Below are 26,573 nucleotides of genomic sequence, written 5' to 3' on the forward strand. Positions count from 1 at the left end.
ATGACTCATCTATACAATGGAATGCTACGGATTTATTTCACGTTTTCAAGGCTATTTAATAACATGGAAAACAACATAATATTAAGTGAAACACTGTTAAGTCAAACTGTACTGAATGCTTCTCCCAGTGACATCATGTTACGTTGAAGGATATACAACTCAAACAACCACTTCCTCTGCTCCAAGAATGCCCGTCTCTGCTCTAAGCCACCCTCCATCCTTGCCTCTGGAGCCTTTCTCTTTCTAAGCTACTCCCTACCTCTGCCTTTCCTTGTTACTGGGTCTCTCCAGTGTAATTATTTCTCTCCAGATCAGTCCCAGAGACAAAAACACTTTTGTAATTTCTTAAAATCTTCTCAAAGAACAACTTTTTCCCTAATACCTAGCATCCTCTTCTGCTGCTTCAACCAACTCAGGACATCAGCTCTATTCCTTTCATCCCCACTTCCATCCCAAAAGCTTGTCTTCTTTCTTGCCCGTGACAGGGACTCAATGAATGAATGAATAAATGACCTAACAGTATAAATCCAATTCTAACAAAGGAAATCATACCAGTGAGTTAAGTCCAGATGACAAGATTACAACATTACTCTATTCCCTCCTTACTTTTACAATAAATGCATACCACATATACTTCTATAAGGAGAAAACAGAACTGTATTTTCATCCCCATTTTAACTGAACAGAGGTCTAGATTAGAGCTACTCAAGCATGACCAAGTGTAGTAAAACATCAGTTACATCGTTTCCATGTATTCTGAAAAACATTTAGGACCTACATAGTCTGGCCTCAACAACTGGTTTCTGGCCATTAAACAGCAGCTCTCTTTTCTGGAATTCAAGATTAACATGTCAACAAAATTAAAGCAGGCCTCAAAATGAGACACCATCTCGGCAAACTGCAGATGACTGCATAAAACAAATGTGCCCAGAGGGCTTATAGCACTATTTCACAAAGGTGACTGTGCTCTTCCTCTTTTCACAAACGGCCGGCTTGATGCAGAGCATGTTTAGACATAAACTGCTCTACTGACTCTCCCTGCAACATTTTCATGGCTCGCCAATAGAGCTGTCCGCAGTTCTCAGGTCTACCAAGTGGGTGGTTCAATTCTTCTTTGATGTAATCCATCCAGAGATCTTTAAAGGGAATCCAAACATACAGTGAGATAACTGACAAGGCTTTATTAGGTCAACTTAATTATTTAATATCAATTCAACCCAAGATTTCTAAGAAACAACTCTGTGCAGTTATTTTCCTAGAAAACTATGTGAAATAATACCTCTCTCAGTTTCTTACTTTAGAAAGGAGTGGCTTCTAGCTAAAATAATACCTCTCTCCCTTCTTTCTTTGGAAGGGAACGCCTACCCACTCCAGCATCCTGGCCTGGAGAATCCCATGGACTATTCCATGCAGTTGAAAAGAGTAGGACAAGACTGAGCAACTTTCACTTTCAGCTTCTTTAGTACGAAACATCAAAACCTTTTGTTTTTAAGTAGACAACTTCACTTTAATCATGACAGTCTACTTATCTCGTAAACTCAAAAATGCTAAGTATTTTAGAGGGAGGATTTTGCTGAGTCTCTTTCAACATTCAACTTACCTCATTGAGTTTATTAGAACCTTGTCACCATGCTTAATAAAACCTGCTTAACGTTAGTAAAAATGCTGTTTTCATTCATTTCACCAGAAGGCATGCTGAAACCTTGTAAAACCTAATGTATGATTTAAAATCTGAGTTTAACATCTGTAAGTGTAATTTTTTAAGTTCCTAAGTCAACAGACTTTACATGACATACTTATACCTAGAAATAGGTTTTACAAGTCCTTTAAGTTAAGACAATGTGGCAATACCCCATGACAACCTTTGTCAATTATTATCACCACTCCTCTGACATAATACCCACTCCATTTTGTTCTGACGTACCTTAATCTTTTCCTTACAAATACCACATTTTTTAAAAGAACCAAACCAAGCAAATCTCCCTCTAATCCAGAGTTCTTAATAAAAGACCCATGGAGTTTGTTCTGGGCTTGTAAACTTGAAATCAGCAGTAAAATTATGTCTGCAGCTATTACATACAAAGTAAGGGAGGAGGCAGAGGAAGGATGCTAAGTTTTATTCTCAAGGAGGGCCATGACCCAAAAATAGTTAAGAAATACGATCTTAAGCATAATGATAGGTTACAGACCACACATGCAAACAGGCTTGTGTGTCAATAACTGAAGTTTACTTACCAGAATCGACAGTTCCAAATTCTCTCAAAGCCCTCTCATAATACTCTCTTAAGTTTTCCATCTTACAGGATTCCTATAAATAATCAGACAATCTTGCCTCAAAAGTCTAATTTGTAATGTCACAAATTCATTCCACACATATTGTTACTACTGTCTATTAGGTATTTGAAGGGGAGGAAAGATGGGTTTAAATGAACACAGTCTGACTCTGAACTTATCCAGAGAAAAGTCAAATGCACTATGTGGCAGAGAGAAATAAATGTCAAACAGTGACAAAAGCACTTTGCTCTGTTGGCTTGCAAAAAGCCTAATCAATTCTCACTTGAGGGAACAACGGCAGCTCCACAGGAAAGTATATGTGAAACCCTACAGGACTTAAATAAATAAATGGGGAAGGTTCTATTTCCTATGGTGAGGGACTTCTTCCTTGAATATATGGGCTCTAGCACATACTAGCCATACTCACCTTAAAAAATTGTTTCTATCAAGGCACAGTATATAAATACTAGTTACATGAACTTTAGCAGGTTTTTTGAACCCTCTGACCTTCAAGTTTCCTCACCCATAAAATGAGAGTAACAGTATCTCTTAGAGCAACTATAAGGATTCAATTAAAATACTGATGAATTATTCACCAAGCAGAGTAGCCACTACCGTGTGTGTGTCTGTGTGGCGGGGCGAGGGCAGTGCAGCACCGCACAGCTTCTGGGATTTCAGTTCCCTGACCAGGGATTGAACCTGAGCCTCAGCATTAAAAGCCCAGAGTCCCAGTCACTAAACCGCCAGGGAGCAGCTCCCTGCCAGTACTACCTTTACAACCAACAAATGTTAATTCTTCACCTCTGCTTTGTTTCCTCTGTTTCACTTTCAAAGCAGATAAACATCTTCAGTTTAAAAATCTTTTTATGTAGTCAAATAAGTATGTCCTCATTCCAATTTCTCTTTGCTGAGACTGTACTATCTTACAGAAAGCCAGTTTACTTCGTGTCTTACACACATATGAAAGACAGAATCACACTTTAGGAAGGGCTCATAGTAAATGTGTAACTAGGCAAAGTCCTTTCCATCCAGTCTTCCATCAGATCTCATATATCCCCCTGAAACAGATATTACGACCTCCTTTACAGGTGAGTATGTCAAAGGTTAAAATTAAGTGACTTGTCCAAGGTACATGACCACTGTGTTTTTAATCCAAAGTCAGGCTATGAATTATTATGCTAGATTATCTCCCATACTATAAAAACAAATCACTGACCCACATAGGGGTCAAAACCTTAAAAGTAAGAGTTCAACCTCATTATCAATTTTTCAAAATTCAAAGAAAAATAATAAACACAAATCAAAATACCAAAGAGAAAACAAAACTGAACACATGGAGAAGATATGGAGAAAACAAGTATAATGATATACATATATATGCAGCGATGATCACCGTAAGTATAACTTTTAGAAAACTATCTGGCAATATGTAAATAAAGAACCATTAAAAAAAAAGCCAGTATTCTCCAATCCTAGAAATTTATCTCAAGAAAGTAATTCAAATGGGAAAAAAAAAATCTATACAAATAAAATGCTTGCAGCACTGTTTTCAATACCAAAAATCTGGGAACATCCTATACATAATGGGATGGTTAAGAAAACTTACAGGTTTAGCAAGACAACCATTCAAATGATACCATATAAAAACACAGGAATATGTTTACAAAATAATGTTAAGGAAAAAAAGAAAAACTCCACGTATAACATCAGAAGTAAAACAGTACAAAACTGCATAGGTAAATAAAGGATTAAAAAAACAACAAAAATAAAAATAAATATGGTTGGTTGTGTTACTGGTGATGGGAATACAGATATATTTGGACTTTTTTTAACTGACATTTTCCTGTGTTTTTCCTCATTCACAAGTTCAGTTAAAAACACCAGCCACAGTTATGAGTGCCTTCTCTCTACTGCACAGCCCAAAACAAGAGACAACCGGGGCACTGTGGAGACAGGGGGTAGCTTGCTATATGAGCTGATGTCTGAGTTGTCTAGTTTCCAGACAGGTTTCTCTTCTTCTTTGCTTGACTACCATTCCTAAAATCACATCTATGGAAAAGGGGCTAGAAGAAGAGACCAGAAATTATACTGTATTATGATGAGAGGTTCTTAAACAACAAAATGCTGCCATTGATTAGTATGTGCTAATCCATTTTCCCAACAAGAAATGCACAGACAGGACACTTACTTGCTCCTTCTCAAACTCAATCATCTTCCTGAAAAAATTAACTGAAAATGGACGGTTTTCCTGTAAACTAAAGAGGAAGGGGGGAAATGTTATCTTCCACAGAGACAGAAAGCCTTTTACAAACCATGAATGTAAATACTGGGCCAGGGCCCCCACCACACATGGTCTGATAAAGTTCTGGCTGCGATTCAGTGCGGGGACTGGACCTGACCACCAGTCACTCACCATTTCCAGTCTCCAATGCCTAAACTCCTCACCACCACCAAACACCTACCCAGTTTTCTTCCTGTTCTCTTCTTTCTCACTTTTAGGGTTTTAAGTTCCCTCTCCTTCATCTCAAGGTCTTTTTGAAGGAAACCAATAAGCCCATTTCTAAGAATATATTCTGAGAAAATAATTTCCAAAATGGACAAAGAATATTTGTGCAGTAGGGTTCATCAAGGCAGTTACTGTGGCCAAATAAATTATGGCATATCCATGTTATTTTTAATAAATGTTAAAGAATTGTTACTGACAGGAAAAAGGCAAGTCTAAGGTTCATCAATAAAAGTGGTACACTGCATGCAATTATAGTATAATCTCAGATATGTGAAAAACAAACTTAACAGAAGAGTTATTTTTAGTATTTGTTTGGCTGATCATGTGGGATCTTTCACTGTGGCATATGGACTCTAGTTGTGGTGCAAGGGCTCAGTAGTTGCAGTGGGCAGGCTTAGCTGCTCTGCATGTCTTTCCCCAACCAGGGATCAAACCCATATTCCCTGCATTGCAAGGGACTACCAGAAAAGTCCCTTTAATTTTTATTGGGGTGAAAGACAAATTTTAAAGATTATTAAAATGCTTTTTCTCTTGATGATGGGATTATAATGAATTATTCGCTACCTACCTCCTTCTTTCTCTTTTTAAAAAAAAATTTTCACAGTGGGCATGAACCAAAAGGCTCTTAAGATTTATTCCTCACATATAATCTGGGTACCAAGCGCTGGGTATAGGGTGGAGAGACAAGCAACAGCTGCACGTGCCTGTAAGTACCTTTTAAATACATCTCTGGCCTTTTTGTAACCACCACTTCGATAAGCCCAAGCCAGGTACATTTCCTTCATAGTGGCTGAGTCATCTCCTTGGAGACGAAAGACAGCTCTCTAAAATTTAAAAGAAAAAAGAAACAAGCTACATAAGGAGACATCTAGGTATCAAGACAAATTTCCCAAAACCATCCCAGAGCACTGAATTAACAGTGCTTTAGGAAAAAACCCTTCGAAAGCTAGTCAACCAGCTTATTTGCTAATTACCCACACATGAGACTTACGAGAAGGGGCCTGTACCTTATAGATCATTTCAGCTTCTTCTTGCTTTCCGGTCTCTTCACTCCACTTTGCCCAAATAAACCACAATGGAAGACAAATCTGCTCACAATACAACAGTTAGAAAATGACAGCTTAGTGCCATGCTCTGACTAGTCACGATAAAGTTATGTTCCCCCGAAATAATATGTGAAATATGAAATCATTCCCAGTCTGTCCTCATGGAACCCTTGGTGCCTGGCAGGAATGGTATGCCAAAACCGACAGCCTTTGGACTCAGTCACCCAAAGTAACACTATTCTGTTAATTCTACTTCCCCTCTCCTGGGGACTACTGCCTAAAGTTACTATTATCAATGATCTGTTAGTTAAGCACTCAACAACCCACAATTACACCCAAGCTATCCAGGTCATTATGTACGATCTGGAGTCTGCTGTGCAGGATCACAACGCAAGTACCAACTAATCCAGGCTGAACTGCCTGGACTTCACTCACGTCCCAGCAGCTCACATAGATAAGCAATAAAGTAATTATGATTTCTCTCCACTTTAACCCCTAGAATGCTTTTCTCCTACAAGTATGAGATTCACCATGAAGGTTTAAAGCTTATTCTTTTAAACATAAAAATTTTTTTTCAATTTTAAAATAAACTTTATAGAGTTTAGAAATATATATGTTTAAAATGAGACTTAAGTTCAGCTTTGGAAGCATGTGAAAATAATATTCTATTAATATTTTTCACTTATCAGATATAGAAGTAGAAAAGTTTACATAATTTAGTCTATTTTCAAATAAGACGTAGAAACATGCTAGTAAATGGAAGTTATTCTTCCACCCGTGATCCTTCAACCATCACCATGAATGCACTCTGAGGACAGCTCTCCTCTGACAAGTCTACTCCAAATGCACTTTGGCTGAAGTCTTAAAAGTTTTCCCAAATAGAATGAAATGCAAAAGACCCAACTCACAGACCTGGGGTTTCAGGTACTCAAAGGCTTGGTTAAAAACCTTGCTTATCTCCTGGCTCTTTGACGAAATCATGGCCTCCAGCTTCACGTGCCACATCTCCTCTGATTTTCTGAACAATTTCACCCCAGCGTCTGCCACCTCCAGGGATTCCTTAAACAACTCTCGGTACAGCAACAACTTGCTCTGCAGAAAACAAAGGGTCATCCAAGAGTCACTGCTGAGATCTACGTTATCTAATTGGAATTTCGCCTCCACTCCTGTTCCTATCCCCAAAGACTATCGAAAAAACAGAAAAGAGCCAAAAAGCAAAGGGCCTAAATAATTTAGATTGAAAGCTAAATTGTTAATAACATAGTTCACTGCAATAAAACCCACACCCACCAAACAGAATATAAAAATCAGTAAAGATAAAACTATTATCTGTGTTGTGGTAAAGAACTCATTCAATCAAACAAGAGCCTGGAATACTACAAACTGGTACCATTTCTCTGAAAAGTCATAAGCGTGTTCATGCATAAACTTGTGGAGTCTTACTTTAGCAAGTATGACCCAAGAATAAATGAACAGGAGGAAATCTGTTCAAAAATGCTTGTGTCCACACTACTGTAACAGGGACAGAAAAATCTAAAACCAATCATTATAAAATTGTGAAGCAGTAAGTAAATGGCCATATGTAATCCATTCATTCAACAAGCATGTAACTGCACACTGTGTATTATTACTGAATCTTCAATAATGAGGAGGTAAGGTGTGTTCCCTAATGGCCACAGCGCCTCCAGTCTAGCACCAGAGACAATGTGATGTGTATGATCACAGAAAAAGAATCATACGCTACAGGAGTACAAAGCACTGTCTTTGGCAGTGATCAGAAAGGGCTCCCCAAATGGAAGTCCCATCTAGCCGAGACTTTAGGAAGATCAGGCATTATTCAGGTGAAAGCAGAGATTGCCAGGAAAAGAGAAGACTCTCCCACCGACATGAGCAAGAGGCTAAAGATGATAGAAACTTTGGATCCAAAAGGAAATCGAAGCACAGGATGACTGGAGGGCTGGGATATAAACTGGAGGGATTGGAAATTCCTCGGTGGCCAAATTAAGGAGACTGAGCAGCTTTATCCAAAGGACAATGGGAAGCCACAGGATAACCTGATAATCGATTTTAAAAGATCATTCTGTGGAGAATAATCTGGAGAAAGGATGGGTGTACAATCAGCCAAGCATTTGAAGTTAAGAGGCAGTGCAGTGAAGGACTCCCACAAAAGGCAAGGTCACTAGATCAGTGATAAGCAGGGAGGTCTGGAAGGGTTACTGCCAGAAATGTAAAGAGGAGATGATGTCTGAAATGGCCAGAGCAGGCCTGCCCTGGTGGTCCAGTGGTCAAGACTCCATGCCCCCAATGCAGGGAATGCAGGGTCAATCCTTGGTTGGGGAAGTAAGATGCCACATGAAACACAGTGCGGCCGAAACTTAAAAATAAATAAATATATAAAAATAAAAATGAGTGCTCGCTTCGGCAGCACATATACTAAAATTGGAACGATACAGAGAAGATTAGCATGGCCCCTGCGCAAGGATGACACGCAAATTCGTGAAGCGTTCCATATTTTTTCATGACTGAGGCCCCTCCCCCCGCCCTGGCCACACTGACAGTAAAGTTGCCATGACTTTGAAAAAAAAAAATAAATAAATAAAAATGAAATGGTTAGAGTTATGACTGGCAAAAGAAACCAATAATGGAACGTGAACAGGACTACCAAGGCACTCCGAGACATCCAGCTGAACGAATGTACAGCTGAACGAATGACTGTCTTGCCAGTATTCAATAACAGCTCAAACATGGCACTTGAACTCATCCAGATAGGGGATTTTTCACAGCTAAGATGCTATAACGGATGAAGGGCAACCCACTCTATAACACGATACACTACTAACATGTTGCTTATGTAGATCCACGTAAAAAGTACAGAAAAAATATTAACACAAAAACAGAATACAAAATAGCAAAACATCAATGGCAGTTATGTAAAAACTACGTATATTATATAAATAAAAAGAACTGTACAAATAAAAGGTACTCAATAAATACAGATTTTTGTCCTTTCTTCCCCTACAAAAGTATTTAAATACATTAACATTCACAATCTCATGTAATGCTCCCAACAGTTTCACGAGGTGGCAAAAACAAGGATCACTATCACTCTAAAATCAAGTCAACAATCTCAGAAGGGTTAAGCAGTCTGCCTATTACATGGCAAAATCCAGTCTAGACCTGTGCATTCCCACACTACTACTATTAATAATAATAATAATAACCCCACTATTATTCTGGTCTCTATTAATCTTTACCCACTTCAGAACATAAGGATGGGTTAATATGCTTCTTACTAAAATGTCCTTTAAAACACTAGAATTTATCTGTCTTTACTGTACAAACAGTTACTCTGAGCCAAGCATAGGTTCAGGAAAACATGAACAGACAGACAAAATACACCCAAGTATGACTCTTGAGTGTTTCCCACTATGCACTAAATGACACTCCTCCCTCTACTGGTACAGATTTCATTTCTGGCCCATACCAAATACTGACAGCCAAATACTAAACTCTACATCTACCATGCCAATCTTCCAAATGAGCTTAGTTATAAAACCATATATATTAAAAAACACGACACAAGCATAAGCCAACCACAATGAAGTACGTGTAATTGGCATGAATGTGTCCTTACCAACTGCCTGTACTGGAGTTCTGGTAAAAGTTTCAGCTCATGTGCCTTCCAGAATGTAGCCATGGTTCTTTCCAGCCTCTGAAATCAAATAAATCTTTTCAGTTCATTACAAAGATCCTAGCAGGGGCCTTTGGCCTCTGACAGGAACAGACGCAGTTTTACTTCTGAGAATTCAGAGAAGGGACTGAGGTGGTTTCACTTACGACTCCCGGCTTTGGGCAGCTGCACCAGGCACAGCCCAGTAAGAGCGCCCCCACCATGGCGGCCAGAACTAGAGCAAGCAGCTGACTCAGACCTTTCAAGTCAGGAAAAAGTGCGTAGGCATGACCTTCTTGGAAACACCAGACCCCAAGAAGCTGTGCCCATGTTCTTTCAGAAAACACTTTCCGCAACTTCCCTGGTGGTCCAGTGGGTAAGACTCTGTGCTTCCAACGCAAGAGGCATGGGTTAAGATCCCCACGTGCCATGAAGCCCTTCACACCCCGCCAAAAAAAAAAAAAGTGTGTGTGTGTGCATATGTATGAAAAAAAGAAGACATTGTCTACTCAGCCACTTTAACCACTTAGAAGTCAATACCTTCTTTCTGAGGAGGCGACTGCTTGTCTTCTTAGTAAACCTCTCCATGCAGAAGTTCATGTAACACTTCCACATAGCCTCTGAAAAAGTCAAAGCTTATGTTAATCAGACCACCACCAATTATTTTAGTCTAACAGTCCTCACATCTTCTCAGGAAAAACTCCTGAGGAAAAGTTTGAAGTGGAAAAAAATAAATTATTCTGATTACAGTCTATCAAATATCTCAAATATTGAGGGCAAAACAACTGAGAAATGGCAGAAATATAAACATTAAAAGCCTTAAAAAAAAAAAAAAAGCCTATCCATGTTAGGTACCCGCTACTCTTCCCAGTATTACAAAATTTGTGAAGTAAATGTGTAACAGGAAATAATCAAGGAATGATGACTAAGCACTCTTCTGAAATATCATTTCCTCAGTATAATTTCGGCTTCCCTGATAGATCAGTTGGTAAAGAATCTGCCTGCAATGCAGGAGATCCTGGTTCAATTCCTGGGTCAGGAAGATCCGCCGGAGAAGGGATAGGCTACCCACTCCAGTATTCTTGGGGTCCCTGTGGCTCAGCTGGGAAAGAATCCACCTGCAATGAGGGAGACCTGGGTTCAATCCCTGGGTTGGGAAGATCCCCTGCAGAAGGGAACAGATACCCACTCCAGTATTTTGGCCTGGAGAATTCCACGGACTGTACAGTCCATGGGGCCACTTTAACTGTGTGGATCACAACGAACTGTGGAAAATTCTTCAAGAGATGGGAATACGAGACCACCTGACCTGCCTCCTCAGAAATCTGTATGCAAGTCAAGAAGCAACAGTCAGAACTGGACATGGAACAATATGGTTCCAAAGCAGGAGTACGTCAAGGCTGTATATTGTCACCCTGCTTATTTAACTTATATGCAAACTATGCGAAATGTCTGGCTGGATGAAGCACAAGCTGGACTCAAGATTGCAAGAAGAAATATCAATAACCTCAGATAAACAGAGGAAAACAACAGAATGGCAGAGACAAGAGACCTCTTTAAGAAAATTAGAGATACCAAGGGAACATTTCATGCAAAGATGGGCTCAATAAAGGACAGAAATGGTATGGACCTAACAGAAACAGAAGGTACTAAAAAGAGGTGGCAAGAATACACTGAAAATCTATACCAAAAAAGATCTTCATGACCCAGATAACCACAATGGTGTGATCACTCACCTAGAACCAGACATCCTGGAATGCAAAGTCAAGTGGGCCTTAGGAAGCATCACTATGAACAAAGCTAGAGGAGGTGATGAATTCCAGTTGAGCAATTTCAAATCCTAAAAGATGATGCTGTTAAAGTACTGCACTCAATATGCCAGCAAATTTGGAAAACTCGGCAGTGGCCACAGGACTGGAAAAGGTTAGTTTTCATTCCAATCCCAAAGAAAGACAAAGCCAAAGAATGCTCTAATTACCACACAATTGCACTCATCTCACAGGCTAGCAAAGTAATGCTCAAAATTCTCCAAGCCAGGCTTCGGCAGCATGTGAACCGTGAACTTCCAGATGTTCAAGCTGGATTTAGAAAAGGCAGAGAACCAGAGATCAAATTGCCAACTCGCTCACCAAAAAGCAAGCGAGTTTGAGAAAAACATCTATTTCTGCTTTATTGACTACGCCAAAGCCTCTGACTGTGGATCACAACAAACTGTGGAAAATTCTTCAAGAGATGGGAATACCAGACCACCTGATCTGCCTCTTGAGAAATCTGTATGCGGGTCAAGCAACAGTTAGAACCAGACATGAAACAACAGACTGGTTCCAAGTGGGGAAAGGCATATGTCAAGGCTGTATATTGTCACCCTGCTTATTTAACTCATATGCAGAATGTATCATGAGAAACACTGGGCTGGATGGAGCACAAGCTGGAATCAAGACTGCCGAGAGAAATATGAATAACCGCAGGTATGCAGATGACACCACCCTTATGGCAGAAAGCAAAGAACTGAAGAGCCTCTTGATGAAAGTGAAAGAGGAGAGTGAAAAAAGTTGACTTAAAATTCAACATTCAGAAAACTAAGATCATGGCATCTGGTCCCATCACTTCATGGCAAATAGATGGGGAAACAAGTGACAGACTATTTTCTGGAGCTCCAAAATCACCGCAGATGGTGACTGCAGCCATGAAATTAAAAGACGCTTGCTCCTTGGAAGAAAAGCTATGACCAACCTAGACAGGATATTAAGAAGCAGAGACATTATTTTGCCAACAAAGGTCCGTCTAGTCAAAGCTATGGCTTTTCCAGTAGTCACACACAGATGTGAGAGTTAGACTATTGAAGAAAGCTGAGCACCCAAGTGATGCTCCTTAACTGCGGTGTTGGAGAAGACTCTTAAGAGTCCCTTGGACAGCTGGGAGATCCAACCAGTCCATCCTAAAGGAAATCAGTCCTCAATATTCATTGGAAGGACTGATGCTGAAGCTGAAACTCCAATGCTTTGGCCACCTGCTGTGAAGAACCAACTCAGTGGAAAAAACCCTGATGCTGGGAAAGATTGAAGGCGGGAGGAGACGGGGACAACAGAGGATGAGATGGTTAGATGGCATCACCAATTCGATGGACAGGAGTTTGAGCAAGCTCCAAGAGTTGGTGATGGACAGGAAAGCCTGGCGTGCTGCAGTCCATGGGGTTGCAAAGAGTCGGACACAACAGACCAACTGAACTGAAGTATAATTTATTTCCCCAAATAAATGAACAAATGCCACAGCTCTCAGGGAAGATCATAAAAGAGAAAGAAGTGGAAAGCCAGCCAGGCACACTGTAAGCTACCACAGAGGTTCCAGAACTGATTCTGTTCCTGACAATGAAGCTCCAGGTTCCCACTCAGGAACACCATCGCTGCTCGGGGCACAGGGCCTGGGGAAGCTCACCTGTGGGCAGAGTTTTTACCGCCTCCTCGTACACAGCACAGCACCTCTCTTCCCGGCGGCCCACCTCCTTCGCTTTGGCTTGTTTAGTTGTAGGCAGCTCTTCTCCTGGCTGTGATTTAATCACTAATTCTTGCCGGGCCACATAGTCCCAAGTAAGGGGGTCGTCTGTGTGCAGAGCCTTAAGGCTAAAAAATAGTGATATCAACCTAGGACATGTAACTGATTCAGACTATCAGAACAGAGAGTCCCAATGCTCTGAAAATGTACGGTGAACACTTCTTTATCAATTCCCTCATCACAAGAGTCATTTCCCACAGGCTCTTCAGATGTCTTCACCCTCACTATGTAAATATCAATGAATGAGAACGGTCCATCCATTAACAAGCATCCACACTTGTTAACTGCAGACTCTCATTCATAAATATTAGCTTACAAATTAGATGTCAAAGTCAAAGGCAGGTATGTGTGACAAGATTGGTTGTCCTGGTTCTCGAGCCCAGGAGAACCTTCTCATAACCAGGCTCTGGGTTTTCTCTAATAGGAGTCTAATCCTCTACCAAAAACCTAAAGGTATCCACAGAGCAAACAGATCCAAGTTCTATCTTACCTCCTATCAAAGTAAGAGTCCTCCCAAGAGTGAAGGACCCACAAGTTAGGCTGCAAATAATTCTTCAACCATACAACCAGACATTAAAACAATAAAGTCTGATTACCTGTAGCACTGAACTTTAAACATTCACTCACTCTCATCTTAAGGACAAAAAACACGTCAGGAAAGCAAGAATAGACTTTTACATAAGCTATAGGATATATTTCTTGCTGAACAAAGATAAACTATTTCCCAAGGAAAGCCAGTAAGTGAGTCAAACAACTTCTCCAAAAATACATTTTTCAGGGACTACCCCGGCAGTCCTGTGGTTAAGACTCCATGCTCCAAATGCAGGAGGTCTGGGTTCGATCTTTGGTCAGGGAACTAGATCCCACATGCCACAACTAAGGCCTGGTATAGCCAAATAAATATTTTTAAAAAATACATTTATGTACTGTGATATAATAGTCCAAAACCAGCTTTCTCCCCAAGAATTTTATGTATCTTCCTCCCCCTTCTCTAAATATCCAACTTAAATCACTACCCTAAGATCAAAACTGACATATTCACCTTTCCACTACTTTACTTACTCATTGTAAATTTCTCTTTGCAGATCTTTGGCAAAGTCGAACAGCTGTGCAATTGAAAGCAGTGACACATGAAATTTTGCACCTAAAATTTTAAAAGCAGGGGAGTGGAGTAAGACTCTAAAGAAGCACTTTCTCGAAGTACTAGCATTAGTTTTGTTTTTTTTTATAAAATGGGAAGAGAAAATGGGGAAGAAAATAACAGTCCCACTATACAGTCTTCGTTAGTATCTGAGTACTCATTAAGTACTTTTAACTTTTATTCTAAGTGTCTTAGGGCAAAAAGGAACTTAATTAAATCATTTACTTCTTTTCAACTTCCCACATGATTTAGGTACTCAAAAACTTATCAAAACATGGTTATAACCCAAGGGGAAATCTGCATTTTCTTAAAGAAACAGGACACTATTTCCTATAATCATGAGTTTTACACATTCCAACAGAAATTTTCAAAACAGGCTAATGGTCTTCCTCATTATAAATAGAGTGTTTCATTTTCCCACCATAAATAAGTTTTCAAAAGATACCTACTTTTAATTACACTTATAGAATTCTTATAGACGATCCGTGCCAACTCGCCCGTAAGGACTTCTTCAGCATGCTTGAGATTCCCCTAAAGAGTGTGATGTTAAACAACTGAACAGATGGTGGTCACAAGTAGAAAAAGCACTAGGGTGAAAATTAACAACCCTAGACTAACTGTGCCACATGACAACAATCACACATGACACAAATCACACCTCTCTCTAGGCCAGTTTCCCTCAGTTGTCAAATGTGCAGCCTGAACAAGATCTTTGATCTTACAACTGCATTCCCAGGCTCCTAGAGTTATAGCAAGATCACACGGCTTAAGGCCCTACTCTCCATTTTGCCGTTAATAGGTCAGGTTTTACGTGCTTTGTTTACCCTTCTATGTAAAATTTTAGCTAGTTTAAAAAGTTCAGAGCTGGAAACCACTGTAACAGATAGCGAAGTTCCTTTTTCAGCTCTGACATCCTCAAACTTACTTCTTTAAACTCACTCTGTCAGGTAAAAAATTACATGAATAAAAAAACAAAGAAAGCTAGGGATCATACATTTCACCACCTTTCTTGAGCTCCTTAGAACCATTAACATATCACTGAATGAGATCATAAAGAAGAGTTTTTGGCCATTCCATCAGGAATAATTTCAAGGGCCACTCCAATGAGTCCAAGAGTTTATTTTAAAAGCACAGAATTCCATCTTTACTACTAGGCCCATGTTAATTAAGTCAATGCAGGACATTAGAAGTTTCCAAATATTAAGCTGGAATGAAAAATACATTCTGGGACTTCCTGGATGGTCCGCATGCCAATGCAGAGGATATGTGTTCGATTCCTGGTCCAGAAAGATTCCACATGCCTTGGAGAACTAAGTCCATGTGCTCCAACTACTGAGCCCACGTGCTACAACTACTAAAGCCTGCACACTCTAGGACCCATATACAACAACTAGAGTAGCTCCCGCTCACAACTAGAGAAAGCCCCCATGAAGCAATAAAGGCCCAGTGCAGCGAACAATAAATTTTAAAAAAGAAAAAAAGAAAAACTCTGAAGATTTTCTTTTTATCTCACTTTGTCTCCAAGACCTTAAACCGAGAGCCTCCAGGCAGTCAGTCACATGGTGCTGGAGCTGCTATGGCACTGGAATGGAACCCACCAGCCACAGGCAGACCAGAAGGTCACGAACAGTGCTCCCAAAGACTTTCTTTTACTCCTAAGCAGATTCCAAACACTCTTATCTTTTTAACAAGTGACAGTATATTAGGATCTTACCACATCCATGTCGGCTTTTTCAAACTCTTGTTTTTCCTTCCTCAATTTTTCAGCATGCATCAACTCCATCCTAAAGTACTACACAAAAAGGAAATAACAAACTAATTACCTTTGGAGATAATTTTTTAGTTAGAAATATGTAAGATGATACTTCTTACTTGTAAGTATCAGATCTGAAAAGTTTGGAGAGACTGTTGTATTTTACCTTATTATGAAACTAGCTGACATTGATAAGGTATGGTTTTTTGCTCTTTTGCTTTTGGCCATGCCAGATTTTACAGAAAAAAGAGCAAAAGAAGCAGGAAGGGAGACGAGGGGAGGAAGAAGTGGACGGGAGGAGACGATGGGAGGGGAGAGTCAATAAACGAGTGCATATATACATATGTACAAAAGTATAAAGATGAACCTTAAGCCTCAACTAAAGAAAGGTAAGGTTCAGCTCCCTATCCCTCCCACCATAATGGGAAGGTAGGAGTCTCCATCTCTCACTAAAAATGAACAACGTAAACACCTACTACTGGCCAAGAAATAAATACTCTTCTGGCCCCTTTTCCCCAGCAGCTCCCTTACTTATCCTGAGACTCCATAAATCAAAGCCTTTTTAACTTAATGAAGCATACATGTCTTCTCCAGAGGACCAAACAGAGCCATTACTCTCATCTTATGTGCACACACACTCACTTCTTCATAAAGTTTCGGGTAACGTGGGTGAAAGCGCAGAGCCCGAAGAAATAGCTGTCTTGCACTTTCTGCAGAAAAGCAGTCTTCCATTTCCCATTTGGCCGCCAAAATCCACAAACCTATAGTGGAAGACATCCAACTTCATTTCAATCAAGTAATCAAGTCAGGTATGAAAAGACCAATGCTCCCATTTTTATACCCAACTTTTTTTAACCTTGACAATCAAGAAGAAGGGGATGGAGATACTGAGTTTCCAACAGTTTATAAAGTACTGCTCCTTTATCTAAAACGAAAAAGTGTTCTGAACCGAACTCGTAAATGTTAACATCTGTGGGTACTCATGTGTCTATTACTCTATTTCATCAGATCCAAGGTCAATCATCTCATTTTTAAGTCACATAAAAATTTTAAAAGTGTTAAAACGCTGGGAAAAATTGTCCATCTTAGAGTCAATTAAATAAATTATTTTGCTCTTTTCTCTGTATTTAAATCATTTTTCATTTAAATGAAAAATGACTTAAATATTAATGATTTCTTTCAAATGACTCATAATTTAAAATTTTTTCTACTGTACCTACTGGGAATAAAGGCTTTAAAAGAAAAAAACCTTTGCCCTTCTACATGAGAAATTAACCTTGAGTTAACATTCTAGCTCTCTCCTAGAAACTTCACAGAATCAGCTATTACCAGAGAAGACTGCTTTTGGTAAAAATGGCCCATGATTGTTAACTGTGTCTGGACTAGGAGAACTCTGAACAGTACAGAGCCACTGCTTTGCACTTTCTTGAGCATGTGACTTTTGAAACAAGAGTTTTGAGCAGAGTTCATATATACAATACCTGGAAGCTACATGCCTCCAGGGGTCTTCTCTCCTCTGCCCACTCATGTGTTCTCATGCTCTCACATCTGAGACAAACCTCCAGGCTGCTGAAAGCACTACCGCCTTCCAGCTGAATCCTTCTGAATCAACTGCTGCCAAACGCAGCCAATTCTGAATCTTGTGTAGGGTAAGCCTAATACTCGAGGACACTGAAGCATCTCCACTATAAAATATCGCTGTTCACAAGAGGAGGTTTTCTCCTTGAGTTCCTCCCTGTGCAGTGCCACTGCTGCTCTTAGTCACTAAGTCGCGTCCAACTCGTTGTGATCCATGGACTGTAACCCGCCCACAATTTTCCAGGCAAGAATACTGTGGGCTGCCATTTGCTTCTCCAGGGGACCTTCCCAACCCACTCAGCAGGTGGATTCTTTACCATTGAGCTGTCCAGGAATAACCCTTGTAAAAATCTGTATTCCTATTTCCCCCTTTAAGTTTCTGAAATCCTCAGATTTGAGTGCCTCCAAACAGAATACCCCTCAAAGCACTGAAGAGTTCCACCATCAGTTAAAAAGAACTGCAGTCCTTCTTGCCCACAGATACAGTATCTAGTAGCTTAGTTACTAGTATACAGCAGGCAGTGATGAACTAAAAGGCAGCTAATTTAGGAATAAAACCTGCTGAGGCCAAGATCCTAAGCTCAGGCCCTGAAAATAATTCTTTCAGGTTTATAAAGCAAAATAAATTCCAAAATGGCTTGAGTCCACAAAAAAAGGTAGATAAAGAACTAACGAGGATATCACCATACCTGGCTTGTTCGAATGAAAGGCCAACAAGGAAGAAAATAACTTGCTAAGTTGAACGTTGGCAGCCTATAAAAGAAAACGGAAAATTCTACTTCCTGCACAGCAAAGGCATTGCTATGAACCTCTAAGTGATCTGGACTATACTGTAACCCCCTGTAAAATCCAATGAGGCGAGATCTGTTATTGCTAGGAAGATATAAACAAAGATTCACTCAGAGCTTTCTTCTACCTAAACAACTACAGATAAATATTTTACATTATCTAAAAAATGTTTTCAACTTTAATGAACAAATACACATAAAGGTCATTTTCCTTTCAACTGATATAGAAGCCATCTACACAGTCATTCAGACACACAAATGTTACACTGAAGTCCCACATTCTTGAGTTCTCTTCCTGTTTGCTAACCTTCCCTACATCTTAGGATAAAACAGAGTTCAGCAATCAAGTATGAGGTTTAACATGCAGGCTAACCAAAAGAAGGAAAAAGGGAGCAAGACAGGGCTGCCCAATACTCACCCACTTCCTACAAAAGACTACAAAAGACAGCCAAAGTTTAACATCATCCTGCAAAAAAAGCAATGTAGTAAGTTGCCTGAATTTGAAATTTTATATACATCTTTGCATTCATTAATTTTGTTTCCAACAGAGGAAGATTTCAGAAATTCCAATGTGTTATATACCACATCCCTCAGCCTATCAGGCTGTCTCTCACCCAGTCTTTAGATCTCTTAACCATGATAACTGTCTGTCTCCCCCTCACCCCCACCTCCCATGCTCTAAGACAAAAATCTATCCAATTTGTTTGATGCACTTTTGAGGGATTTGCCTGGCACTCCAGTGGTTAAGACTCCATGCTTGCAATGCGAGGGGCACAGGTTTAATCACTGGCTGGGGAACTAAGATCCCACATGCCATGCATCACAGCCAAGGAAATATATTTTTTTAAATGCACTTCTCAAAAAAAAAAAAAAAGAAGAAGCACTTCTGAAATGGTCTCAATTAGGAGTCGCAAATTAAAATTTGTCATTCCCAAGAAACCAGAGTACTTCCCAGATAATATATCCTGGCCCCAGAACCAAACTTGAAGAAAAACCAACTTACTGAGCTGCTGCCCCTACTCTCAAGGTCAAACCAGTCCATCCTAAAGGAAATCAACCCTGAATATTCATTGGAAGGACTGATGCTGAAGCTGAAACTCCAATACTTTGGCCACCTGATGCAAAAAGCCTACTCACTGGAAAAGACCCTGACACTGGGAAAGACTGAGGGCAGGAGGAGAAGGGGGCGACAGGATGAGATGGTTCGATGGCATCATCGACTCAATGGAAAAACTCTGGGAGATAATGAAGGGAAGATAGACAGGGAAGCCTGGCATGGGGTTGCAAAGTCAGACACCACTTAGCAACTGAACAACAACTCTCACCTTTTCTTCCACCTCAAGTCTTCAGGGTATTTTACTTAGAGACATAACCACACACACCTCAGATAATTTTATGATCCTTAAATATGTATGAAATCCACTGTTTTCAGCATCATCCTCAAAAAATAACTCTAAGGTAATGCAATCAATTTTCTTAATGGTTGATAATATGGTTTCAAGTAATGATACTATCACGAGAATAAGCATCAAGATACCCATGATAAGAATCCACAACCTCACACTTGAGCATCCAAGTCATAACACATACATGTCCTCACATCTCTTACAGTTAAGGACACACTGAACACTTACTTTCCACTTAATCGATGCACGTTGGAAGACACTCTGTATCCGACGTATCATAGGGTCCTCAATCTCATCCTTCTTAAATGTATATCCAACACGCTGAAAAAGCACATTAAAAAAAAAAAAAAGCCTCAGCTTAATCCCACTTATCCAAACCAGCATTCCCACTTGATCTTAAACAGTACTGACAGAGAAAGCACACAGTTAAAAATATCACTATGAGCACACTACCACACAATTATCAGTGCCAATTGCTTCCCAAACCCAAGTTCTAGAGTCATATTAATTAATACTGTATTTTTTCCAACTTTCAGAAAATCTACTTACAGCTCTTCTTTTCTGGATCAGCTCCAAAAGCTCAATTTCATACTGTGAAAGAAAAACATACATAAAAAAGAAAACCAAAAAAAAAAAAAAAGAAAACCAGAAATATTATAACCTTTTACTTAGAGGCTATAAAACTATAAAGTAAATAAAAATCAAGAGTATAAAACAGAAGATAACTTTCTATCAAGAAACCCTAATTTACGGTAAGTATCTAGCATTCTCTGAAAATGCACCTTACATCTATAAAACTCACAAATACATACATTAGAATACAAATATCTTAGATAAAAGAACATATACTACTAAAGCTGTAAGACTTATGATTTACTATATCAATCTAACCTAGTCTACAACAGTGTGTGCCAACTTTCAGTAAATCAACCATTCAAATATTTTAGCCGATGTACAAGCAAATAAAGCAGATAAACAGGGTTGTACTAGTTGAAACAGTCCCTAATTGGCTCTCCCTACCCTCACCTCTAAAGGACCCCTGAGAACCTCTAAGACTCTCCAAAAACCACTACTGTATAATTCCTCTCTAAGCCTGAAAACTACCGGGCAGGGAGGGGGGGCGGGAATACTAGAAAAAGAAAGCACAGAACCTTACAAGATCTCATGCTTCCTTTTAAAACTAACAAAATATTTCAAACATACAGAACATTCAAGCAGCTACCAGTTACATCAAAGCCTACATTTTACTGTATTTGCTTCAAGATATTTTTAGAAACAAAACATTTCAAATAAAGGCAAAGCCCCTATGAACCATGTCTGATTCTACTCTTCTTCTTCCCCAGAGGAAATGACTATCTTGACTGAGTTTATCATTAACAAGCATGACTTCAATTACTGTAATACAGTCTTAAATGCTCTTAAACTTGATACAAATGGTATCATACTGAACCCATCACTCCATTATTTTACTCAACATTATGACTTTAGATATATCCTTGTTGTCACACGGAATTCAAGTCCATTCATTTTAAGTGCTGTATTTCATTGTAAGAAAGTGCAATTTACCTATCCTTTCTCCTGTGATAGTATTTGTTTCCAATTTTTCTATTACAGAAAGTTGAAATTAATATTCTTCAACAGATCTTCTTGTAGATACATCCAGGAACTTTGCTACTAACATGTAAGCTCCTAAAGGCAATGATTTTTGTCTGTTTATTTTTGTACCCCCACTGGACTGGCTAGTGCCATGTACGTAACAGGCCCTTAATATACACTGTTATGAATGAATGAAACCACTGGGTCACAGAATACATGCATCTCCGATTTTATGATAGTGCCAAATTGCTCTTCAAAGTAGTGGAACAAACTATATACTAATAATGTCAATCTTTAAGATATCTGTAAATGTGATGCCATAAAGCAGTAGTGCACCCTGGTCTTAATCGATATTTACCTGATTACTAGAAAGGTGAACATCTTTTCATAAGTTTACCAATGACTGATGCTTCCCCTTTGTGAACTGCATGTTCCTAGCTCTCCTGTTTTCATTTTCTTTCCACTTGTCATTTTTTCTTGATTTTTAGTTCTTTACTTATTCTAGATTATTACTATATGTACTGCAAATATTTTATCTCATTTTGTGGCTTGTCTTTTTACATTATTTATCTTTTCCTTTTTGCACAGAAATTTCTACCTTTAAGAATCAAATTGGTCTTCTCTTTCATGGTTTGTGCTTAACAACTCACTCATAAAAAAAGAATGAAATAAGGCCATTTGCAGCAAAATGGACAGACCTAGAGACTATTGGTGCTACTGCTGCTGCCAAGTCGTTTCAGTCATGTCTGACTCTTTGTGACCCCACAGACAGCAGCCCACCAGGCTCCCCCGTCCCTGGGATTCTCCAGGCAAGAACACTAGAGTGGGTTGCCATGTCCTTCTCCAACGCAGAAAAGTGACGTGAAGGTGAAGTCACCCAGTCGTGTCTGACTCTCAGCGCCCCCATGGATTGCAGCCTACTAGGCTCCTCCGTCCATGGGATTTTCCAGGCAAGAGTACAGGAGTGGGGTGCCACTGCCTTCTCTGATACACACACTACTATATATAAGATACATAAGCAACAAGGTCCTACTGTATATAGCACAGGGAACTATAATCAATATCATGTGATAACCCATAACGGAAAAGAATACGAAAAAGATTTTATGTGTATATGTACACACACATATATGTGTATGAATAGCTGAATCACTTTGCTATCCACCAGAAATGAACACAGCATAGTAAATCAACTACACTTCAATTTAAATAAGAAACCTTTCCTGAGGAGAAATCTCATACATCCTTTACATATGGAATCTTTAAAATTAAAAAAAAAAAAGACACAAATGAACGTATTCACCAAACAGAAAGAGACTCAGAACACAGACTCATGGTTGCCAGAGGGAAGGAACAGTCACTTTGGGAAGGTCATGTACACACTACTACATTTAAAATGGATAACCAACAAAAAACCTATTGTATAGCCCATGGAACTCTACTCAATGTTATGTGCCTGCCTGGGGGAGAATGAATACATGTATATATATGTATGGCTGAGTCCCTTCCCTGTTCACCTGAAATTATCACAACACTGTTAATCGGCTATACCGCAATACAAAATGTTCTTGGTGTTTAAAAGAAATAATAAAAACAAAATTTAAAAAACAAAAATAAAAAAGAAACTCTTCCCAACCTGAAGTCATTCATTATTTTTAGAAGATTTAAAGTTTTCCCAACACATTTAGCTATTCAACAGGAAGGGATCTAATTTCTGTTGAATCCAGCCCGGCATTTTGCATGATGTACTCTGCATATAAGTTAAATAAGCAGGATGACGTACTCCTTTCCCAATTTGGAACCAGTCCATTATTCCACATCCAGTTCTAACTGTTGCTTCTTGACCTGCATACAGGTTTCTTAAGAGGCAGGTAAGGTGGTCTGGTACTCCCATCTCTTTCAGAATTTTCCAGTATGTTGTGATCCACACAAAGGCTTTAGCATAGTCAACGAAGCAGAGGTAGATGTTTTTCTGAAATTCCCTTGCTTTTTCTATGATTCAGCGGATGTTGGCAATTTGATCTCTGGTTCCTCTGCCTTTTTTTTTTTTTCTCCCTCTGACTTTTATAACATCTGGAAGTTCTTGGTTCATGTATTGCTGAAGCCTAGCTTGAAAGATTTTGAGCATTACTTTGCTAGCTTTTGAGATGAGTGCAACCGTGCATTAGTTTGAACATTCTTTGACATTGCCTTTCTTTGGGCTGAAAATGAAAACTAACCTTTTCCAGTCCTGTGACCATGCTGTTTTCCAAATTTGCTGGCCTATTAAGTGCAGCACTTTAACAGCACCATCTTTTACGGTTTGAAATAACTCAGCTAGAATTCCATCACCTCCACTAGCTTTGTTTGTAGTGATGCTTCTTAAGGCCCACTTGACTTCACACTATAGGATGTCTGGATCTAGGTGAGTGATCACACCATCATGGCCATCTGGGTCATGAAAATCTTTTTTGTGTAGTTCTTCTGTGTATTCTTGCCACCTCTTCTTAATATCTTCTGCTTCTGTTAGGTTCATACAGTTTCTGTCCTTTATTGTGCCCATCTTTGCCTGAAATGTTCCCTTGGTGTATCTATTTTTCTTGAAGAGATCTCTAGTCTTTCCCATTCTATTGTTTTCCTCTACTTCTTTGCACTGATCATTTAGAAAGGCTTTCTTATCTCTCCTTGCTATTCTATTAAACCTTAGCACCTTTCAAATACAAGATTCTTAGCCAGGTATCATTCTTAATCATATATCATTCATTAACTAGGTTTTTTTTTTTAAACTAGGTTTTTTTTTAATCTAAGCTTTAGACCCTTTACTCTTATAATGTTTATTAGTCTTAAAGTGTAAGACTTACAACATCTCCTTATTGGGTTCTTTCTGAATCCTGAATTTGTCCTCCAACAGATTATTCTCGCCAAACTGAAAATTGATCTAGTATATATTTTATCTTCACTCAATTCTTCCATTCATTCACAGGACTGAAGAATCTTGTAGCAAATCTAACCTCTTTCTAAATCAACAGACTACAAGCATCTAATATTAACTTTCTAACCACCTGCTAGCATCAAACTCACGCTCCTTTATTTTTCCCCACAAGACATAATCAAATCTCTTGCTGAAATTCCAACACACCGGTTTTTTGGAATCTCTGATGTACTAACCCTACAGAATAATAAAAAGTTGTTTTCCAAGGACTAAAGCTTTAGCAGAGCAACACTATTCCCAAGTCACCTCTATTCCTGTTCAAAAACTGCCTTTCTACTCACCATCAGTTCCAGAAGTTCAAAAGAAACTGACATCAAGCTAACTATTCTATTACTGATTTTAAATTTGTGAGGGGATTCAGAGGTAGTAAAATTACTCACCTGAACATATCTGATAAAGCTGTCCTTTGAAAGACTTCTTCGCTGTATTCCATATTCTAGTTCTAAAGTCTTCCTAATGACTGCCCTGAGGAGAAAGCCACTTAAAATGTAACACTTGACATAGGCAGAAATTAAAGACTTTGGAATTTTAAAAGTCTATTTTCAATATATTTAAAACATATATTTGCCAAAACATTAATTCCCAAATAATTATCCTTCATTAAGCAAATATTCTCTTATACAATCACTTCTGTATTCTTTATTATTACTACTAAGGCATAATTGATTTACAATATTTATTAGTTTCAGGACTTATGTGGTCTCAAGAGCATGAAGATGTACTTTAAAACTTTCATGTAAATCACCTCAATTGACTGCCTGGACCACTGATAGTCCCACCAGCAAAGATTTCTTTTCCTCCAAATTCAGGTCACTTCAGTTTAAACAATAAACCAATTTCTTTCCTTATTATTTGTTAAATAATAAACAAATTTCTTTCTTTAGGAAAGAACAAGCAGATTTAGGAAAAAACAAGCAGATTAGGAAAAACACCAACCTGGATTGTCTCTACCAGTATCATTACTACAAAGGGCTTATGGTGCAAGACTCGCTGTATTTAAGAAATGAACATGGGGGAGGTGGGAGGGGGGATCGGGATGGGGAATAAGTGTAAATCTATGGCTGATTCATATCAATGTATGACAAAACCCACTGAAATGTTGTGAAGTAATTAGCCTCCAACTAATAAAAATTTAAAAAAAAAAAAAAAAAAAAAAAAAAGAAATGAACATGGGTATATTAGAATTAAAGCAAGATGTGCAAGACCAAAAATCGCCTCTATTTAACGGTAACAATAACATTTACCAAACAATTATTAAAGAATTAACAATATGTTATGTTTCATTAACAAATGTTAAAGGTTCCCATAGTTACAGTACTGCATTTGCAGTCACTGTAAAATGAAAAAAGTCACAGAAAGCTATTAAAAACGATTAAACTAAATTTTAACAAACTAATGAATAACTACATGCTGGTCGTGGTTCACTAAGCCCTAGGATAAAACATGAAACAGAATTAAATGATCCCCAAAGTCAAGTCTTCAGAAAAAACTATCACTCGTGGACCGACGGTCCAGTGGTAAAGAGACGCAAGAGACGCCGGTTCAATCCCTGGGTCGGGAATATCCCTTGAAGTAGGAAATGGGGACCCACTCCAGCATTCTTGCCTGTAAAACTCTATGGACTGAGGAACCTAGCGGGCTACAGTCTGTTCATGGTGTCGCAGAGTGAGACGCAACAGAGCACTCACATATACCCCTAGGCGCACAGCACTCTGTTGGCATCTTTAAGCAGTACACTCGGCTACAAGCAACTTACAGCACACTGTACCGTGAAAAAAATGTTTCACTTGTCTGACTCCCCTTCCGACCCCCGCTACTGTGTCGGGGCTGCTGCTAGCTGTTAACCGTTAGGGGTCCTGGTTTTATCACCTTTATAGCCTCAAAATTCGGCTCCATGAAGAAACATACTGTTTGCGGGGTAAAAGGACGCATCCCGTAGCAATGAATGAGAAATTAATTCTAGGTAACATAAATATCTGTAAACGGCCTTCCGCCATATTAGCAAAAAATAAAAACCCAACTGCCCCCTATATCCGCCCCCGCCACACACACGCCACTGCCTCTCCTCTGCCCGCCCCAGCCCTTCCTCTTTCCTCCGCTCTCTCACCTAATCTCCGCCTCACTGAAGAGTCCAGTGCGCTCCAGCTGTTGTAATTCGGGAAGTCGATCCTCTACACGTTCCTGAGTTATTTCCGCCATGATAGCCGAACTCCACAACCCACCACAGGTCCTCTCACCGACGACACACGAAGGAAATGGCCACCCTCTAATCCCGAGAACCGACCAAACCGT

The 26,573-nt window shown here is 39.2% G+C and overlaps 1 protein-coding gene and 2 non-coding genes across 4 annotated transcripts; 1 reads left to right on the top strand and 2 right to left on the bottom strand.

The window, feature by feature from the left end:
* Positions 1 to 12: 12 nt before the first annotated feature.
* UTP6 (UTP6 small subunit processome component) lies at positions 13 to 26,573 on the bottom strand. 2 transcript variants are annotated; one of them, XM_043480456.1, is made up of 19 exons: positions 26,389 to 26,573; positions 24,662 to 24,746; positions 20,264 to 20,305; positions 19,943 to 20,035; positions 18,727 to 18,774; positions 18,210 to 18,273; positions 16,585 to 16,703; positions 15,904 to 15,981; positions 14,639 to 14,720; positions 14,111 to 14,192; positions 12,932 to 13,116; positions 10,037 to 10,116; positions 9,461 to 9,538; positions 6,739 to 6,918; positions 5,788 to 5,868; positions 5,495 to 5,604; positions 4,463 to 4,529; positions 2,236 to 2,308; positions 13 to 1,136 (listed from the first exon to the last, which is right to left on the bottom strand). In XM_043480456.1, the coding sequence occupies exons 1-19, from the start codon at positions 26,478 to 26,480 to the stop codon at positions 979 to 981; spliced, it is 1,797 nt and encodes a 598-aa protein (XP_043336391.1). In that variant the 5' UTR covers positions 26,481 to 26,573; the 3' UTR covers positions 13 to 978. The 2 variants fall into 2 exon arrangements, with proteins under 2 accessions (XP_043336391.1, XP_043336400.1); XM_043480465.1 differs by lacking the exon at positions 9,461 to 9,538.
* LOC122424847 lies at positions 8,236 to 8,342 on the top strand. Its single transcript, XR_006264574.1, has one exon. It is a non-coding gene; the product is annotated as a U6 spliceosomal RNA (small nuclear RNA).
* LOC122425581 lies at positions 15,702 to 15,824 on the bottom strand. The gene has a single exon (XR_006264918.1). It is a non-coding gene; the product is annotated as a small nucleolar RNA SNORA54 (small nucleolar RNA).

The sequence above is a fragment of the Cervus canadensis genome, chromosome 1, assembly GCF_019320065.1.
Source record: "Cervus canadensis isolate Bull #8, Minnesota chromosome 1, ASM1932006v1, whole genome shotgun sequence".
NCBI classification, from domain to species: domain Eukaryota; kingdom Metazoa; phylum Chordata; class Mammalia; order Artiodactyla; family Cervidae; genus Cervus; species Cervus canadensis.

Bases quoted from the DNA above. Each gene is read 5' to 3' on its own strand.
- UTP6 (XM_043480456.1), bottom strand. From the start codon at position 26,480: ATGGCGGAAATAACTCAGGAACGTGTAGAGGATCGACTTCCCGAATTA. The intron at 15,982-16,584 runs GTGAGTGTGTGT...CTTTTTGTGTAG, and splicing joins ACCCGAAACTTTATGAAGAA to TACTTTAGGATGGAGTTGAT. The intron at 10,117-12,931 runs GTGAGCTTCCCC...TGACTTTTTCAG, and splicing joins GGTAAAAACTCTGCCCACAG to AGGCTATGTGGAAGTGTTAC.